The sequence below is a fragment of the Cervus canadensis genome, chromosome 11 (genome assembly GCF_019320065.1).
Source record: "Cervus canadensis isolate Bull #8, Minnesota chromosome 11, ASM1932006v1, whole genome shotgun sequence".
NCBI lineage: Eukaryota > Metazoa > Chordata > Mammalia > Artiodactyla > Cervidae > Cervus > Cervus canadensis.
Window position 1 is genome coordinate 32,931,558 of NC_057396.1, and position 16,302 is coordinate 32,947,859.

The 16,302-nt window shown below is 35.6% G+C and overlaps 1 protein-coding gene across 29 annotated transcripts in view; it reads left to right on the plus strand.

The window, feature by feature from the left end:
• SOX6 (SRY-box transcription factor 6) overlaps nucleotides 1-16,302 on the plus strand; it is a 672,686-nt gene that overhangs the window by 273,135 nt on the left and 383,249 nt on the right. For 28 of the 29 annotated variants that reach the window (XM_043481411.1, XM_043481400.1, XM_043481410.1 and 25 more), the window contains one exon: nucleotides 15,772-16,012. In XM_043481411.1, the coding sequence (XP_043337346.1) occupies nucleotides 15,776-16,012 (237 nt within the window). In that variant the 5' untranslated portion in view covers nucleotides 15,772-15,775. Of the gene's footprint in view, nucleotides 1-12,905; nucleotides 13,002-15,771; nucleotides 16,013-16,302 lie in introns of all 29 variants that reach the window. The other variant, XM_043481420.1, reaches the window with a different exon arrangement.

A 16,302-nucleotide genomic window follows, 5' to 3' on the forward strand; every position in this document is an offset into this window, starting at 1 on the left:
AGTGCATTTTTAGACTTTATTTACTCTCAAAGTATATTGAAATGCTGCTTCTCTTTAAAAGTTAATTCTGAGACAGTGGGTATAGTCTTGAAAGTTTAAGCCTGATTTGTTTGCAAATCAAGGAAAAAGGTGAATGGTAGGTGGTCTGAATGGGTACCCAAAGTCCAGGATACTCCATTATCCTCACAAATAAAGTTCTCAGCAGCAGATACTGTATGCTATGGTTTCTTCTATGTGAGTGATTCCCTCTCATGCCTAACTCTTTGGGGAAATAGTATTTCCTGTATTTTACCCTGTTGACATGGCCCTAGTCTCTAGTCTACTTTGCTCTGGGTCATGGGTATATTGGCACTGGAAAACAATTCCATGGAACTTTTATTTATTGTGATTTGTAAAAATTCAGAATCTTGTCCTTTCAAAATTTTGTTTGAGTCAAACTCTTTTTCCGTGCACTTTTATTTAAAGGAAGTTACTGTTCATTTAATACCCACCGAATACTAAGTGGTACTAGCACATATATTAATTTAATCTTCAGGAAGATGTGTTGTTTCTAATTCTACAGATGGGGACAAGGCGCCTCAGAGAGTTAAGTAACTTGTCAAGTTCACAGATCTAGTAAATGAGAGGTCTGGGATTTAAATCCCTACTCTAAATCTTTTTATGAATCCACATTTTTCCTTCTGGCAGTAGATTATATTAAGATTGGTAGCAGTTTTCTAGGTCTAGGCACTGGATGGATGCAAATAAAAGATTTACTTTTGAAGAAATTAAAAAAACTAATAGACAAGGCATATTAAAGTGTTTCTATTTTGGGAGATTGTGAGGTGGTGCTTATGTGAGAAGAAGAAACAAAACTGGATAAATAGTGTAGATTTTTTTTCTCATAGAAAAGCTTGGGAAAACTAGAACTTCAGTGACTTGATAGGTGTGCATATAGGTACTTGGTAAAGAACCCCTTAGTATGCAAGACAGTCAGTAGTCTTACTTGTCTTCTATAATGATAATGCAAATAATTCTGTGCAGTGATCCATGGAAACATTGGATTCTAATATTCTCCTGGAACTGTTTATGATAATATGTTACCACCAAGTGCAAGCGTGAAACTTAAAGCAAATTGCTGTAAGGAGTCGGGAAGGGTGGCAGAGGTAGTGAGGGAAAAAGACAAGATAGCAGTACTTTATACGTGAAACCGGACTTGTTGGTGTATATTAACAATGTGGAAATTTGGGTTAGTAGTGAAAACCTTTCTTCAGCTTTCACAGTTATAATTTATAAAAATGAATGCCCTTGTGCATGAACTTTTTCTGTCCCGCCCTGCTAGAAATTAGGATGTATGTAATGTTATATGGTTGTCAGATTTTAAGAGAATATCTAAATTAACTCTGCATTCATACAGTGAATTCTAGATGGGTGATGTATTAAAATGTATACTGCTTAAGTACTTCGTCTAATTTTCCCTCAAGGCTGTCCTTAACACCTACTTTTGCAGTGAAACAGCTCCAGTTGTATGTGATGCTTCTGGTATGGCTTTTCTGGTAAGAGCTGTAAAGGTAGAAATTGGGTCTCATACTTATCTGGACCTTTGAAATGAACAGGAATTGACATCCGTATTTCATCTCACAATTGTCTGTATTAGAATATAGTTAAATGCTGTTCATCTAGGTTAATCAGAAAAAGCATGCCAGGGCAAGCATGTTGTTGTTCAGTCACTCAGTTGTGTCTGACTCTTTGCAACCCCATGGACTGTAGCACGCCTGGCTTCCCTGTCCTTCACCATCTCCTGGAGCTTGCTCAAACTCACTTCCATTGAGTTGGTGATGCCATCCAACCATCTCGTCCTCTGTCATCTCCTTCTCCTCCTGCCTTCAATCTTTCCCAGCATCAGAGTCTTTTCTAATGAGTCAGCTCTTCGCATCAGGTGGCCAAAATATTGGAGCTTCAGCTTCAGCATCTGTCCTTCCAGTGAATATTATGGATTGATTTCCTTCAGGATTGACTGGTTTGATCTCGTTGCAGTCCAAAGGACTCTCAAGAGTCTTCTCCAACACCACAGTTATCAGGACCATGATCTTTCAGGGGAAGCATAGATCGTTAATAACCAACAAATATTTATTATAAGATTTACTGCATGAAAATGACAGTGAATCTTTAAGATTTGTATTCCAATAGCTTTGACTACTTCTGTAACCAATGTCACTGTTAAAGAGTCAAATGGATTGGTTAGAAGGTTACCTGCTCTCCTTTGTGCTCCCCTCTCTCCTTTTATAGTTGTCAATCAGTAATTGAGTATTTTGAATCCTAGAAGTAGAAAGGAAGGAAAAAGGGGAAAAGGAAAGAAAGAAAATTCTTTGACTATGCTTGGATTAAATGAATATCTAGAATATCTAATTTAAATATTAAAAATAAAGTTCTATAAGAAGTATATGAACTAGTAAAAATTCAGATAATTGAAAATAGGTAATTCATTTAAGTTAGATTTATTATCAGTTACCTCTAATTCTAGTAACATATTCCCTGGATTTAGATCACTTGAGTTTAAATTCTGCCTTCTGTATTTACTAGGTGTGACCTTAGGCAAGTTTTAATATTTTTTAAATAAACATTTTCATGCCTTGGTTTCCTTTTCTGTAGAACAGGGATAATATGCGTTACCTAACTCCTGTAATTGTTTTGAGGTCTAGGTGAGATAATACATGTAACAGTGCTCAGCAATACTTCCTAAACATCTAGCAAATACTATTTGTATATCTTTTCAATCATCTCTTCAACATCTATCCATCCATCCATAGCTGTTCATCTGTCTGTCCATCTATCCTTTTTTTTTTTAATGTTTTTAACAACAGAGTGATGATTTGTTTTCCCACAGAATATGTAGAACTTTTGAAGTATAAAATGAATTTAATTAACCAGAGGGTGGGGGAAGAGGAGACAGCCCGGAAGAATCAAGTTATGTGCAGAGATCTAGAAGTTTTACTTTAAATCCTCCAGCTAAATGAATACCCTAAATTTATTTCCACCAGTTCATTCAATAAAATTTATATAATTAGGCAAATATTTATGGAGTGTTTTCTTTGTGTAAAATAAGTACTAGGTGCTGTGGGAATACAGAGAAGTCTAGTATTTTGTTCTTTCCCTGGAAAAGTTTGTAATCTGATTGGGATTACCGGCTCAGGTGGTAAACAATCTGCCTAAAATGCAGGAGGCCTGGGTTCAATCCCTGGGTGAGAAAGACGCCCTGGAGAAGGGAAGGGCTACCCACTCCAATATTCGTGCCTGGAGAATTCCATGGATAGAGGAGCCTGGCGAGCTGCAGTCCATGGATTGCAAAGAATTGGACATGACTGAGCAACTAATGCATAAAAATATAATTATAGTATATATTTTAAAAAGATTGTTTAAGATAGTATGCATTGTGTTGAATAGGTTATATAAAAAATAAAATTTCAGGGTATTTATTAGAAGTGATTAGAAGATGGGTGGATCTAGTTACCTGGAATAGGCTCAATTAGTTTCCTAGTGATAAGAAAGGAAGGCTAAGGAAATAGGGAAAGACAGGCAAAGCAAAGGCTGGGAGGTAGCAATTAAGTGAAGTCTGAGTGTATCAGTCTAGTAGAGTAGAAGGTTAAAGTGTAGACTACTAGAAGATAAGCTTAGAAAGATTGATTGGATCCGGATGGAGGGCCTTGAATGCCAGCGTCAGGAGTTTGGATTTTTTCTGTCATCAGAGGTGAGCCACTGATTTTTCTTGATCAAGGGAATGGCTTAATACTGGGGGTGGCAGTAAGACTGATTTGGAGGTGGAGATACTGAAATTAATATCAGTTTACAGTCTGTTGTAAGAGTCAAGGTATGAAGTGTAATAAAGCCCTGTACTAAGGTGATCATGAGTATGTAAGAAGGTGAGCATGAGAAACATTATTAAGAAGAGTTGATGGAGCTTAATGACAGGCTGGCAATGATGAGCAAGGATAGAAAAGAGGAGATAGATTTGGTGTTCATGTTTTGAACTTGGATGATTCTGAGCACGATGCTTCCCTGGGTGTGAATGAATGAGGGAGGGTTTTGAGGAAAAGAATGAATCTAATTTTTTAAAAATTATTTATTTGTTATTTTGACTGTACTGCATCATTGTTGCTACACATGAATATTCTCTGTGTCAAACTGAGGTGGGCTACTCTCTAGTTGTGATGCATGGGCTTCTCATTGTGGTTGGTGGCTTCTCTTGTTGCAGAGCACAGACTCTAGGGTGAGCAGGTTTCAGTAGTTGTAGTACACGGGCTTAGTTGCCTTGCAGCATGTGGAATTTTCCTGAACCTGGGATCGAACCCATATCCCTGCATTTCGCAGGCAGATTCTTAACCGTTGATCACCAGGGAAATCCCCTATGAATCTAATTTTAAGTTTTGTTGAATATGACATAGCAAGTACATCTTGGCATAATCTTGATACACTTTTCTAGCAGTCATTTGAGGATTGTTGTATTTCGGAGAGATGAGAGACAGTTCATTGTTGGGAATATAGATATAAAAATAATAATTTAGATATCAGGACTGATATGTTTGATAAAAAGGATATAGGGAAAGAATAATATATGGGTTGGCAGCATTAACATGTGAGTGGCATTTTCTTTGATTATAAAGGTACCTTAATTTTAAAAAAAGCTATTTTCTCATCTCTCCATCCTTAATTTTCCCTCACTCTCCCCCGCCGCCAAATATTACCATTTATCTGCAATGTGTTGTGCAATATACAGAGCACTGGGGATCCATTAATGAACAAGGTAGTCATAACCCCTTTGCTCATGGAACATATAGAATAAACTTAAAAAAATAAAATGAAATCTTTTAATGTTTTCTGTTTTTCTTCCACTTATCTTAAGCTTTTGATAACATTTATATAAGCATTTGTCCCCATGGGTCTAAAAGACATTCTCTGACAACAGATTTGTCTTCTTTTTGTGGACACTTTTTATTTTTACTATATTGTGAGGAATATTCTGTAGGATCATAATTTTAGGAATATATTTCTCATCACTGAAGTTGAAAAATACTGATTGAACCACATGACCCACTCCCACCTCCTGCCACCCTCTTTGCAGAGTTTTTTATTGTGTTAATCTTATAAGTAAGACCCTTTGGGAAAAGAGCTTTTTGGCAAGATGAAGGGAAAAGATCTTTCCTTTTAGAACAGTCTTCTCACATTCAAATTTCTCTTAATGATATGGAATTTATTTCTAATCATAATAAAACTTGTAACTGGACTTTAGACTTTCCCTTTCTCCTATTTCTTCTATCTCTATTCTGCTTTTAATTTTGCCACGAAGTCAATCCAGTACCTTCATTTCACCCTTCTCCACTCTTTACTAATAAAATGGAGGAATGGTGGCCATTTCAGGTTTATAAAGGATGAAAGTATCCTTCTAAGAAATGATCTGTAAATATCTGAACTTAAATGCTGAGATTCAAGCTCAGGGAATCATATGTTGTTGACAGTCCCTAATTCATTTCACTTTCACTCTTTGCTGTGCTTCCCCTTCTCCTTTACCTGATCCATTTTTGATTTAGAGTATTATACCTGAGATTATTTAGAACAGAAGTATCAGGTAAAAAAAGAATATCAGTTCAAGTCAGTTCAGTTCAGTTGCTCAGTCGTGTCCGACTCTTTGTGACCCCGTGGACTGCAGCACGCCAGGCCTCCCTGTCCATGACCAACTCCTGGAGTTTACTCAAACTCATCCATTGAGTCGGTGATGCCATCCAACCATCTCATACTCTTTCGTTCCCTTCTCCTCCTGCCCTCAATCTTTCCCAGCATCAGAGTCTTTTCAAATGAGTCAGTTCTTCACATCCTGTAGCCAAAGTATTGGAGTTTCAGCTTCAACATCAGTCCTTCCAATGAATATTCAGGACTGATTTCCTTTAGGATGGACTGATTGGATCTCCTTGCAGTCCAAGGGACTCTCAAGAGTCTTCTCCAACACCACAGTTCGAAAGCATCAATTCTTCGGCGCTCAGCTTTCTTTATAGTCCAACTCTCACATCCATACATGACTACTGGAAAAACCGTAGCCTTAACTAGACAGACCTTTGCTGGCAAAGTAATGTCTCTGCTTTTTAATATGCTGTCTAGGTTGGTCACAACTTTTCTTTCAAGGAGTAAGCATCTTAACTTCATGGCTACAATCACCATCTGCAGTGATTTTGGAGCCCCTCATAATAAAGTCTGTCACTATTTCCACTGTTTCTCCATCTATTTGCCATGAAGTGATGAGACCAGATGTCATGATCTTAGTTTTCTGAAAGGCTGAAGCTCTATACAGTCAGCAAAAGCAAGACTGGAAATATCAGACATTATATATAAAATAAACTTTTCTGTTAAAAAGGAGGACATTCTTTTTTACTGAAGTATAGAATTGATTTACAATGTTGTGCTAGTTTCAGGTATACTGCTAAGTGATTCATACACACACACACACATATATGTGTGTGTGTATTCTTTTTGGATTATTTTCCCTTATTGGTTGTTACAAGATATTGAATATAATTCTCTGTGCTATACAGTAGGTCCTTGTTGTTTATCTAGTTTATGTATAGTACCATGTGTATGCTAATCCCAAACTCCTAATTTATCCCTTCCTTGTTTCCCCTTTGGCAATTATAAGTTTGTTTTCTATGTCTGTGAATCTATTTCTGTTTTGTAAATAAGTTCATTTGTATTGTTTTTTAAGATTTGACATATAAGTGATATCATATGATATTTGCCTTTCTCTGCTGACTTACTTCACTTATGTATGATTGTCTCTAGGTCTCATTTATGTTGCTACAAATGGCATTATTTCATTTTTTATGGCTGAGTAATATTCCATTGTATGTATGTACCACATCTTACTTAGCCATTCCTCTGTTGATGGACATTTAGGTTGCGTTCATATCTTGACTACCATATACAGTGCTGCAATGAACATTGAGGTGCATGTATCTTTTTGAATTAAAGTTTTTGTCTTTTCTGGTTCAGGAATGGGATTTCTGGATCATATGGTAGCTCTAGTTTTAGTTTTATAAGGAACCTCTATACTGTTCTCTATAGTGGCTGCATCAGTTTACATTCCCACCTTTTCTCCATACGTTCTCCAGGATTTATTATTTGTAGACTTTTTGATGAGGACCATTCTGACCAGTGTGAGGTGATACCTCATTGTAGTTTTAATATACAGTTTTTTTCTAATAATTAGCAATGATGAACATATTTTAATGCAAAGAAGGACATTATTGATGAGGAAGAAAACTCCTAAGTTAGGAGTGTTTTGAAATGGAAAGATAGTTTCTGCCATATTGGAAAGAATAATGTAAATCTGAATGCTTTAAACTTTGAGTTAGATATAAAATCACTTTAGTAATACCTTTTAAAAAAGCAGTTTGGCTGGAGCAACATCTATATTTATATAGATTACTTAGGAGTTTTCAGCATGTGGGAAAAACATGTCAAATTTTCAGGACTTTAATACTAACCAGCTTTGGGTTACCGAAATCACTTTCATAGTGGGCCAATCTAGCCACCAAATTTGGATAAGAATTCCAGATGCTGAGTGTCTCAGCATAAATAAAAATTGTGGACGTGTACCCAGTGCTTGGTTATTTTTGTAAACTTGGATAGAGATAGATACTAAGTCAATTTTGTGAGGTGAATTTTTGACCTCAGAAATACAGATCACTTTAGAAGACAATAATAGGGCATAACATTTTTATTTTTAGTAAAAAATAAGACAAAAGCTTTTGAAGTTTGAATAATACCTGTCTTTTTCAACCTGCTGAAAGGTTTCTAGGCTAGAGAGAAATATCTGAAAGGGTAGTTTTTATAATGGTCTTACTGCTAACATATACTTAACATTGTCAGCAGAGATGGCAGTGATAACAGTTTGTACTCTGTATAAGGCCTTATACTCTGGAAAGTCGTAGTGCTCTTGTTAGTATTTGTATTCACTTTTTATTAATTGGTCTTTCTTATTGTTTTCCATTTTAATTTACTGTGGGACTAATAAATCTTGTTCTTAAATAAGAGATTGCATCACAGCATTCAGCATTAAAATGCACTCCTTTTTGGGGGAAGCCAGATAGATGTGTTTACTCTGTAGAGAGATTTAGATTTGATTTTTTGTTTTCTTCATGGTAATTATGTTTGCACTTTGCTGATCACTAGTTGTGCATTATTACAATGGAAGGTGACAATTTGATTGTCTTCAATTGGAGAAACAAGTAATTTTATATTCACTAAGCTGTCAGGTAACACTAACTCACAGTACTAAGAGCTCCTGGCAATGTGGCTTGGCACCTATATTTAACTGCTTTGATGCTTGTGTAACCTCTGCTGAATCAGAAATACTCTGCCTGCTGGAAATGGTTTTCAGTGTTGTACAATGAGGTTTTCATTAAGTAGACAAACTGAAAATGAACTGCAAAGCCACTGTTGTTTCTCTCCTCCCCTTCCCCCTGGTCCCTCCCCCTTCTCCTCTCCTTCCCCACCTCGCCTGTTCCTCTCCCGCTTCCTCTTCCTAGTCTTTCTCTTCTTATTTGATAGGAACCTCAAGTTTATACCTTATTTCATTGCATGAAAGAAATTGCTGGCTTGCTTTGTTTAGCTAAAGGAGAACCTCAGAGATTAGCTTTCTTACAAAATTTTGCTCATCACTGATACCATTTGTGAGCCTTAACTTTTCAAAACTGCATAGTAACAATGTTCATTTTTCTCTTTTTTCTGGCAATACTGAAAAGTGAAAATAGAGATGACAGCTTCCTACCTAGCCTTTCTCCCTGAGAAGTTATTGTTCTGGTTTATAATTTTATTGATAATTGGACAAGATATCCTGTAATTGGGCTTTTATACTTGTGGGTTTGTTTCAAGCTGACAAAGACATATTTGGTATTTACTTTAAAAATTATGGTTCTCATTTCATGTGAAGAGGAGATTCAAAGTGAAGGTATATAAATAAGTTCATTTTGCTATTATTTTAGACAGCTTTCTTTCACTCAAGCCAAATAGAAGTCTTTCATTTGAGGGATAAAGTCATTGTGTGTGATTAAAATCCTCTAAGTAAGTATATTTATAGTAGCCATTGTTTGGTTTTTCTCTTATTGTTAGGTGACTGATTTTATTTATGCATTCTGGGCCTGGCTTTCCAAAGCAAAGATCTCAACAAGTAATTGGTAGATTAGCTTTGAGAAAAATTCAGTATTGTTTCTATCAAGCAAAAAGTATAGAGGTTACATGAAGGCAAGTTGTTTTGATCCCAGGAAGAAACTGGATACTCAGAGACACATGTAATAATTATAGGTTTTCCATAGGCAATCCGTCAGGCAGGCCAGTCATTAGGCTGGTTGCCTGCCTCTTCCAGCAGATACTAACCAATTAGACAGAGGTGGTTACGTGATGTAACATTATCAGGAGAAACAATTCATGAGTCAAAGCATTCCAAGACATATGAGCTGTAGTCCAAAGAACAGTCTTAAGCTATATAAAGTGACAGCAATATTGTCAGCTAAATATAAACTCTAGAAACACAAACTTTGATGACTTGAGAAGAATCTGTTCCAGGTAGTCCCTGTTTTGTAAGAACCTCAGAAGGCCTTTGAAGACAATTTTGGAGCTTTGGTGTGAAAAATTAGAAGCCTTAGATAAGTCAAACTCCATTAATTTAAGCCCCTTCTTAGACATACTTCAAGGGCTTCAAGCCTTTTTCATTTGCCTCATCACTACTGATTTGACAGTTAACTCAAATTAGTGAGTTTTCTTCTAGCAGATATTATCTGTATACCTTAACATATATACTCTGAAAGAGCCACTACAAACTTTAAAAGATAGATTTATAACTCTCCAGGGTAGCTCTAAAAGCAGTAACCTTTTTCATGGAATTTTCTGATTTGTTATTAAGGAGATGGAAGAGGGATAAGAAGCTGGCAGAAGCATAGGGAAGTTTGGAGGTAGAGTGAGGGACAGGTGCTAGGGCTGGATAAAACAATACAGAGAATCCAAAACAGCCCTCAGGCTTGACAGGAGTGAACTGCGGGTGGGTGGAGAAAAGTTTTAAAAGGTTTATCTTAATTTTAATGTCTGAAAAGAGGCCCTCCCTCAGCCTGTTCCAATACCTAAAGGTGGAAATTAGAGGTTCAGGAAGACGGTTTTTAAATCACTCTTTGCCCTAGGCTGGGTGGACTGGCATCTTTTGTAGGGGTTTCTGGGTATTGTGCATTTTGGCAGCTGAACATATCTGTTACTCATGCTCCTTAAAATGAGAGGCACTGTGTTATATTTTTGGAAAATTAGTTGTTTATTTCTCAGTATCAAATCAATTGCAGCATTAAATTAACAGTGAAGTATCTGACTGAAATAAGTCTACCTTGGTAGCCTGGGGCTGAGTTGCAAAAATAAATGTGAATGTTGGCCTGAATTTTTAATTTTTTCTTTAAATAAACCAACTATTAAAATGTTGCTTTATGTTAAAAACAGGGCTTCTTTTGAGTAAATGTAGCACACCTAAGAAATGAATGCCATTTGATAATAACCTTAGAAGTAATGAAAACATTAAAAAAACAGATTAAAATATTGTTTTAATAAATTCAGTGGCTTCTTTAGCTAATTATGTCGGTCCTAAATGATAGCATTGAAGTGAATTTTTTCCAAGCAATGGTAAAAGGGAGAAAAAAGTAATTTCAAGTGACTGTGCCTTATGAGAAAGTTGTTTTAAAAATTCCTAACTTTTCGACATAAAAATGACTTTAAAAAATAGTACTACCAAATAAGAAAGATTTAAAGTTCTAGAAAGTAAGGTTTGTCTGAGATAGACTACTTAATGTGTAGATATCCAGTCCTCACCATTTTACCCAGTCTTGGACCAGCCAATCTTGATTTCTTGTTAAAGAATATAAAATAAATTTACTGTCTGAGTAGGTTGATAATGGTCTAAGCATTCAGATTTTATACTGGAGTTTTGGAATAAAACAATAATCTTCCTAGAAGTACTCTTACTGGCTTCCTAGAAAACTTTATCAATTACTGGGGACTTTATCTCCTACCATCTCATTTTCAAAAGTCCTAAGCCCTGAAGTTCTTCCCAGTGGCTGGCATCTTGGGAATTCACTTGATCTGCTGGGCAGAGACATTTCAAACTCGGGGAACACATGATGGGAATTTAGTTTTATGTGTCCCAAAGATATGTAATTCTCTTTGGAGATTTTACTTGATAATAGCTATGCCCCAGAAAACCATCTTGTTTAACCAATGTGATAAGTTGACAATGTAGTTTTTCTCTCTGATTATAATGTACTCTGTGTAGTCAATACACTGGTACCATGTGAGTGTAATTTCCTCTTTTATTTTATCTCCAATGCACTGTATTATAAATAAACAGTTAAAAAAAACACCAAACAAATCTGTTGCATCTCCTTTTAAGATTGTACCACTGTAGACACTTGTTCTAGTAAAGTAGAATTGGGCGCATTTGATTGCATTTAAATTTTTCATGCTTCAGCAGTTTGGCTGGGAGCACAGTAAAGAAAAATCCCATGAGCGAGGATAGTTTAGAATAATAGAACTTGATTTTGTGTATTATAGCGGCAACATTTGTGCTGCTTTAGTTAGGGTTGTGTCAGCACTTCCATTATAAACCCCTGTTTTCAGGGGGTATATAGCTAGGGAGTTTTTTTTTTTAATACAAATTAAAAAAACAATTCATTTGAATGATTTTTAAGTTATAATAGTGCAAAAATAAAACAAAGTTAAGTCATATAGAAATTGACCATTTTCACAAAGACTTTAATTCTTTTGCTTATTAGTTGTATATGAAAGTGAAAGTGAAAGTCAGTCAGTCATGTCTGACTCTTTGCAACCCCGTGGGCTTAGCCCATAGCATTCTCCAGGCCAGAATACTGGAGTGGGTAGCCTTTCCCTTCTCCAGGGGATCTTCCCGACCCAGGGATCAAACCCAGATCTCCCGCATTGCAGGCGGATTCTTTACCAGCTGAGCCACAAGGGAAGCCCATTAGTTGTATATGGGCAGCAGCTAAAGTAAGATACTATTCTAATACACTGTGGGGGTGGAAGTTTTTGTAATGGAAAATTACTGATATGAGGATTCAAAATAAAAATCATCATCCCATGTGATATTTTAGATCATTAAAGCAAGTGTATATTTGATCTATGAGTTTCTAAAGAAGAGTAGCCATGGTGCAATGATTATAGTGAAGGCATTACCAAAAGTAAAGTATCTCTGCAGCTTCCTAAATACAGTTGGGTTGATCTAGTGAAAGAGAAAGCTAAAATAAAGAACTGAAATAAATGAGAATGTAATCAGAAAATTGAAGAATTCTGTAACAAAATACTTGTGCAAAAGTAATCAGTAAATTGAATCTGAGACATTTAATCTAAGTAAATCTAAGACATTTAATAAACTTAATTAAAAAGAATTTGTGCACATTTTCCTTTTAAAAATGCAACAAAATCACCATCTAAAACAAAAAGCTTTAACAAAACTATCAGTAGAAGCCAAACCTGAAACAAGCCCAACAATTTTTTCAAAAGGAAATGTCTACAGTGAGGCAATATCTAGCTAAAAGAACAAGAATCACCTTTTTTCTCTGCTAACAACATATTAAGAACTACAGAAACACAAGAAATTAAATAAAATGTGATATGGAAAAGTATTCTTAGAACAAAAAATGTTAATTTCTTTCCTAAAGGGAGGGATTTTGAAGTTGAGTAAGCCTTTCTCGGTTGTTAACTATTATGGTCTATCCATTTCTCCTCCTTGTCCCTTAATGAGGTTGTGAACTGAGGATGAACAGTCAGATTTAATATTGCTTTTTGTTGGCAGCCTATATTTTATTTGCAACCCTGATACACATTTGTATTTGTAGGTGCAAAATAAAACACAGATTGTGTGATGTTATAAATTGGTAGCTTTCCTGAATGGTCACTGGAGGAATCACCAGAAGACTGTTGATGAAGTAGAGGTGAAGCCTTTCCTCACTAATTGTATTCAGCGTGTAATTTCTAAACTTCCCTCTGAATTTTGATTTTCAATTAACACTCCCCATTTGAAGATAATTTTCTATTTAATGTAATTGCAGGAAATAATTTATTGGCTGATTAAGACTGAGGGCCCAGCCTTCCTTAAGAAAACACTCTAACAAACCAGCCTTTAAACTCAACCCATGGCTTTGGACAGATTTCGTCTATTTTTACAGCTGCATGGTTGTGTTTAATTAGGATTGTGCACTATTGTTCATTGGTGCAGTTTATAGTTGAAATTATTCTTAAGAGACTTTTCATTTTGGGTTTTGTGTTGTGATTAATTTATACTAAACCAACAATCACAGATATTGCTATTGGAAGGAGCCAAGTCACTTTATAATAAGAGGATGTTTATTGGGGAACTAAAGTCACTCTGAGTTTTGGATTATGACTTTCAATTGTATTTAGCTGTTTTAAAAAGCAGCAGTAAATTCATTCTTTTGTCTTTAATGTGAATGATTACATTATTGGTACTGTTATTATCTGAACTATGAAAACACTCTTGTTAATGGCAAGCTCTTGATAAACTTGCAGAACAGTTATAATTTTCCTGGTTTTACTATAGTGATTATGAGGCTAGTGAAATAAGTTCTAGATGATTCCTGTATACCGAGAAACATCCTGCAGTATCATTTTCTATAAGTTTATATACATTTCTCCATTTGTGAGTATTGAAAGAAATTAGTCAAGGATAGTCTTAACTAATTCTTTGATATAGTACTCTTTAGAACATTTCATTTTTTTCTCCTCAAAGAAAACATAGATATACTTCTGTACTTTCTTTTCTCCATATTATTTTTTAGTATCAATTCTAATAGATTATTTTTTACCATTTATAGAATGATTAATAAAGTAGGTATCAGCATTTTAATGTATTTCAAAGCACTTCAAAAGCCTGTAATACTTTTATTTAGAACTGTGCATAATTAGATTAGCTGATCTTATATTAATTTTTTTCACTGTAGGATACTAAATCTGAGCCCCCTCATTAATTGTGAGAAATTTAGCATTAGCTGTTAAATCCTATGTGAAACATGGGCTGCTACATAAAAACTACTGTTTAAATTGGAATTAACTTAATTATTTTTCTTTGCACTTGATATTTCCTTCACTGCAATATTCATGAAAGCATGTGACAGATTTGTAAATTTAACTGTTAATCTCAGATTTCTAGACCCTTTAATCAGTATTTATTTGTCTGTAGAAACAGTACTAGCAAGTTAATGATTTGCTAATTTGAAAAATGCTCATGTGGTTTCCTATGTTAACTGATTTGTGCATTTTTTAAAAAATGGTATGAAATCAATTAATGTTAAAGAGCAATTAAGGTGGAGATTTTATTCCTTTCATTACACAGCAATTTTAGAGCTAAATAAGCTATAAAACAAAAACATCGTAAAGTTTTAGAAAAATGTTCAGTTGCCTCTTCTTTTAAGTTATAAACTTTTAGTGACTTTATTTCTAGGCATAATAGCTGAGACAATCATCTTGATAAAGAAATATTTTAAAAGATTTGAAATTCTGTTTAATAATCACGACTTGTTATTGTATATGAAAGTACAGAAAGGAGACCTTGTGCTGACTGTAGTCGATGTTTACTTGTAGATACATAGAGAATGTTCAGTAATTGTTTTTGGAGTTTTGAAAATAGTATGCGTAGTAGGCACTTTACTGGGCTTCCCAGATGGTGCTAGTGGTAAAGAACACCATCTGCCAATGCAGGAGATGCCTGAGACAAGGGTTTGGTCCCTGAGTAGAGAAGATCCTCCGGAGGAGGACATGGCAATCCACTCTAGTATTCTTGCGTGGAGAGGACAGAGGAGCCTGGTGGGCTACAATCTGTGGGGTTGCAAAGAGTCAGACATGACTGAAACGACTTAGCATGCAAGCACTCAGGCATTTTACTATGCTCATAGTAAATGCTTTGAATCTTATATATGCTTTCTAATATAAAACAGAGGCATAGTTATTTCATGTACTCAATTAAGATGTCACAAAATTTCCTTAAGACTAATCTAGCACCATCAGCCACTCAATCCATATATCACTTAAAAGTTTAGTTATAGCAGTTGAGACACCCTGAAGGTCTTTACAAAAAGATCAGATTGGCACTAGTCAGTGTTAGACCTAGTACTCATTAACATAAGGTGTAAGCTAAAGATGTCTGGACCAAGTTTGTTTAGGATTTCCATCATAGATTACTTACTCTCCTGGTTATATTTTCTTACATAGACTTCCTTTGTTTCTATGTAAAGCATAAGAGAAATTTGGATGCTTGTAAATTCATCCTCCCAACTGGTTCATCTGCTGTTTATCTTTTCATTCTTTTTTTCATTTTTTCTATTCTTTTTTTTTTTTTTCTAGCCATCAACTGAATTACTCTTAATAATCTAGTTGGGAGAACTGAGAGGAAAAATGCACACATACATATAGTATACATTATGAAAACTCATTCCATAATAATTTCATTTGTGGATTGGTAAAGAAAAAAATGTACAGCAATTACTGGGAAGTTTGCTGAGTTAAAAGCGAAGAGGAAAGTGGAACAGATAAGCTAAGAATTCTTTTTCAGTGATTTAGATTAGATCATAAATATTTCTGAAGTTAGAGAACTTTCCTTTTTTTCTGAATTAGTCAAATATAAGTGATGGTTTATTCTTTTGTCATTGACAGTCCTTTTAAAACTCCATGCTGTTCCTTGTTTTGTAGAAGAATGTCTTCCAAGCAAGCCACCTCTCCATTTGCCTGTACAGCTGATGGAGAGGAAGCAATGACCCAAGATTTGACCTCAAGGGAAAAGGAAGAGGGCAGTGATCAACATGTGGCCTCCCATCTGCCTCTGCACCCCATAATGCACAACAAACCTCACTCTGAGGAGCTACCAACACTTGTCAATACCATTCAACAGGATGCTGACTGGGACAGTGTTCTGTCGTCTCAGCAAAGAATGGTGAGCTTTTAAAATCTGGCCACTGTCCCTAAATGTGTCTGTTATTATGGGCTCATTACAAATATGTGTTTTAGAGAAAGCTCAAAATCTGTAGCATTAGAGTTATTTGTGTTCAGGCCCTGGTGGCTCAGATGGTAAAGAATCCACCTGCAGTGTGGGAGACCTGGGTTTGATTCCTGGATTGGGAAGATCCCCTGGATGAGGGCATGGCAACCCACTCCAGTATTCTTGCCTGGAGAATCCCCATGGAAAGAGAAGCCTGGTGGGCTACAGTCCAGGGGGTCACAAAG